The sequence below is a fragment of the Gymnodraco acuticeps genome, unplaced genomic scaffold (assembly GCF_902827175.1).
Source record: "Gymnodraco acuticeps unplaced genomic scaffold, fGymAcu1.1, whole genome shotgun sequence".
NCBI lineage: Eukaryota > Metazoa > Chordata > Actinopteri > Perciformes > Bathydraconidae > Gymnodraco > Gymnodraco acuticeps.
The window spans coordinates 1556681-1560726 of NW_022990558.1; the positions used below are offsets into that span (position 1 = coordinate 1556681).

The 4046-nt window shown below is 37.9% G+C and overlaps 1 protein-coding gene across 2 annotated transcripts; it reads left to right on the forward strand.

Annotated features, from left to right (window-relative positions):
- Positions 1-2349: 2349 nt before the first annotated feature.
- Positions 2350-4046, forward strand: LOC117553556 (trypsin-1-like). Of its 2 annotated transcripts, none has more exons than XM_034227552.1 (6): positions 2350-2406; positions 2606-2756; positions 2847-3101; positions 3509-3635; positions 3742-3843; positions 3941-4046. In XM_034227552.1, exons 1-6 carry the CDS (start codon positions 2367-2369, stop codon positions 3986-3988), a joined length of 723 nt encoding a protein of 240 aa, XP_034083443.1. In that variant the 5' UTR covers positions 2350-2366; the 3' UTR covers positions 3989-4046. The 2 variants fall into 2 exon arrangements, with proteins under 2 accessions (XP_034083443.1, XP_034083441.1); XM_034227550.1 differs by having other exon boundaries at positions 2847-3097; positions 3499-3635.

Below are 4046 nucleotides of genomic sequence, written 5' to 3' on the forward strand. Positions count from 1 at the left end.
CCAACACTTGTAAATGATGCTTCCCTCAGTTTGTTGCCTGTGTTGTCCCAGAAATATGTCTTCATTACATTATTTAAAATTCAACTGAACTTTAACAAAGTTGTGAACCTGTTTACTGCCCTTTATGATACAGTAGACAGAGCAATACTTTCTAAATGTATATCGCATCAAACTGTTTCCAATAGTTTAGAATACAATAAATGCCATCAATACCAATACATAATAGTCCAGTGAAGTAGAGTCTTGAAGAAATACACATCATATTTGATGCAGAGATCATATGTTACATCAAATACTTTAAAAGGTGAGCCCTGTTAGACACCCGACATTAATACTTAGGAAACATGTTTGCAATGTTTACCGAGTATCTACATTGAAAAATGTGTTCTAATAAACAAACCCTTGTCAAGTATAATCAGCTCTGCAAACAGCCTATGACCATGATAGAGACATGTCAAGTTCAGACAATATTTAAAGGAGTACAGAGGAATGAAATAGATAAAAAGAGAAACCAATGCAATCGACAAAGTAACAGCACTGTTGTTATGTTTACAATTGTGAGAGAAAATGAACTGGCAGAAATCATTTTCACTGATAGAAATCCTAAACTGTGATGGAGCTTAGTAGCATTTTTAGGCAGGCACAACATTTGTACGAACATCTGATAAAATGAAAAAGTTGCCGTTTTGTTGTTGTTGTGATTATGGATGCTTTTTACCATCTTAAACAACTTCATGTTTTGCTTTTTTTAATAAACAGTATTGTAATGGTATTTTTCTGTCCCGAGTAATATTAATAACCATCCATTTATCCTTTTATCTAAACAAATGTTTGTGTTTTGTTTTACTGCTTTTGTAATTGTTGTGTTCTTTAACTCATTGTTCAATAGACAAGATTGTTTTGTGATGTGACACATCATCAAACCCACTGCTAAACGGAACTGTAGTAACACAATTTAGAGAAAGATACATCATTTATAGATATTTTGAAAAACATTTGTTTGTATAGGGGCGTTTTACTGCACGTGATATCTGGTCAGAGCCACTCAGATAGTCAATCTGTGAGAGAAGCTGCAGGTGGCACAGTCTGGGCCGAGGAAACAACCTTTATACGTACATACTATTATTACAACCTTTACAAAATATACTCTACTCACAGCAGACCAGTGCAGCTAAGACTGAGCTAAATAATACACAGTTTCAAAATGCATTGTGAGAAAACAAATAGAGTCCCTTTTTTTTCATTTTGGAGCAAAATTCCTGAAATGTATACATAATAGAGAACTGCTTCAATAGTAGTTTTTTACTGAAAAAAGTGTAATACAAACTCAGTTCCACAATCATACAAATCCTTAGTTATTGAACAGTTACATTTTTGTTGTTTGTTTTTTATGATTTAGAGTATTGTAATTGGTTTTTCTATCATGTTTTATTTATGAGGTAAACATATCTCTCTCTTATAGTATTTATATATTTATAAACATTATTTATAACATCCAAAATGTAAAATTCAGGCATACACCTGTAAGCGCAAAGGTTTTTTGCTGCCATTTGCTGAAAAAGGAAAACTGTTGTTGAGAAGCAAAAGAAAATCAATGAATAAAGGCTTGTCCTCTGCACTTATATACCACAATATAGGAGTGTTTATGTTTTGTTATCTGCCTGCATCAAGTTTATCTGGACTTGTAGTGTTTTAGTTTTGCATGCATTTTCACAACGTGCCCTACTTTCAGGGTATAGAACAAAAATAACACAACATATGTATTTCTACAATACATTTACATTAGAGAAATAAAATGAGAGGTGACAGTAAAAGGCCATTTTACTAAGAAGGAGCTAAAGTAAATGATTGAGATGGCCTTTTCAAGAAGTCAGCATTTTTAAATTGAAATCAATACGCTCTTTTATTTTACCTTTATTTAACCAGGATAGGTCTCATTGAATGTCCTTCAGAGAACAACCATATGGGTCTTTTCTCCATGTGGCAAGAAGCAAAGGAATTGATTCAACGAAACAAGTCTTTAATTCTTCAGTCGCTCTCAATATTTTAAGGAATGACTCCAACTTATCTCACACAGCTCCTGGAGGAAAAAGCCCCTTTGAAATATAAGTCAGCCACAGTGTGTTAATACCTTGATTCTTCCATTGAAATAGAACCACAATAAGGTTTTGAAGGAGGAGTTGTCTGCAAGTAGATAAAGTCACACGTTGGCAGAGTTTTAGGGAGTGTGGTTAAGTTTTCCCATCAGCACTATTTGCAGGGTTTTGATTGGTCAGCCCTATCAGGTGTGTCTCAACAGATTGCATAGGTTCAAACGTTCGATAAAAAGCCAGCATGGGTCGAGGAAAATCAACCTGACATCAATCATGAAGTCTCTGGTCTTTGCTCTGCTCCTAGGAGCTGTGTGTAAGTAAGTATGGATTCATTTAGAAAATCCATCAACACTAAGAAAACAAATCGCTAAATATATCTTAAGTGAGGAACATTATGTCTCTCACATTGGAGATTAAATAATTAAAAATAAAACAATGAGACAGAGGAAATACAAAAATGTTGGACACAGGTATTCCTCCTTTGCAGATTAATAAATCCTTTTTTTGTTCAGTTGCCACAGAGGATGACAAGATTGTTGGAGGGCAGGAGTGCGTGCCTCACTCTCAGCCCCATCAGGTGTCTCTGAACTCTGGCTACCACTTCTGTGGAGGCACCCTGGTCAACGAGAACTGGGTGGTGTCTGCTGCTCACTGCTACAAGTCGTGGGTGCTCCTCAAACGTCAACAATTGAACCTCACAAAGCATCCCTTTCATTCAACCTGTCTCACTTGAAACTTCTATCTCTTTTGCAGCAAAATGGACATAGTTCTCGGTGATCACAACCGCTGGTTCATGGATGGAAATGAACAGATAATCTCTGCTGAACGCGTGATCCCTCATCCTAACTACGAGTCCTGGTTGGTTAACAATGACATCATGCTGATCAAGCTGAGCCAACCTGCCACCCTCAACAAGTACGTGCAGCCTGTGGCTCTGCCCAGCAGCTGTGCCCCCGCTGGCACCATGTGCACCGTCTCCGGCTGGGGTGTGACTATGAGCTCCGGTGAGTATCAGACTCCTCAATCTCCTTATGTTACTCAATCTACGTGTCTATGTGTACATAATTCATTTTAAGAGTGTTTTGAAGACCTTGTTTTGAACACCTTCCTTTTTAATAAAGCCTATAGTTACAGCTGGTTTAACATTAGCCTACGTTTGTCCTCCTGAGTCCTACATTTTAAGGTATTTTACTGTATATTTTCTGTCTTTTTGTTGTATTTGTATCTATTTTATTTGTTGTTCACGTTCTATCATGAGTTTTATAAAGTATATTTTAAACTGTCATCTATGTTTGTTAATCTGTAAAGCCCACTGAGACAAGCGTATATTGTTATATTGGGCTTTATAAATACACTTTTATTTGAACTGATTTGTCATTGTGTCTTTTATTCTGCGTCTCCACAGCTGTTGACAGCAACAGGCTGCAGTGCCTGAACATCCCCATCCTGTCTCGTGAAGACTGTGATAACTCTTACCCCGACATGATCACTGATGCTATGTTCTGCGCTGGAGACCTGGAGGGAGGCAAGGACTCCTGCCAGGTATGCGTGTCTGCTGTTGCAAAGTGCACAAATTACTTGTTTAGTGTCCCCTACACTTTCATAAAAGTTAACTGTATTTCAAACTGCTTTGCTTTCTCATTCTCAGGGTGACTCTGGTGGTCCTGTTGTGTGTGACGGTGAGCTGCAGGGTGTTGTGTCCTGGGGCTTTGGGTGCGCAGAGAAGAACCACCCGGGTGTCTACGCCAAGGTAAAAAAAAACACAAGTTTCCCATAGCAATCATTTATTTCTCAATGCGTGCTGTGATTGTAACTTTTTCCAATTCCTTTTCCCTCTCTTGCATCAGACCTGCATTTTCACAGACTGGCTGCAGAGCACCATGGCATCTTACTGAGATCCCTCTGATAACACGGTTATTACACTGCAAACCACCGTGCCACTGAAAGTATGCC

Excerpts from the sequence above, each read along its gene's own strand:
- LOC117553556 (XM_034227550.1), top strand. The coding sequence starts at position 2,367 with ATGAAGTCTCTGGTCTTTGCTCTGCTCCTAGGAGCTGTGT. Across the intron at positions 2,407-2,605 it reads TCTGCTCCTAGGAGCTGTGT|TTGCCACAGAGGATGACAAG; the intron begins GTAAGTAAGTAT and ends TTTTTTGTTCAG. Across the intron at positions 3,844-3,940 it reads ACCCGGGTGTCTACGCCAAG|ACCTGCATTTTCACAGACTG; the intron begins GTAAAAAAAAAC and ends CTCTTGCATCAG.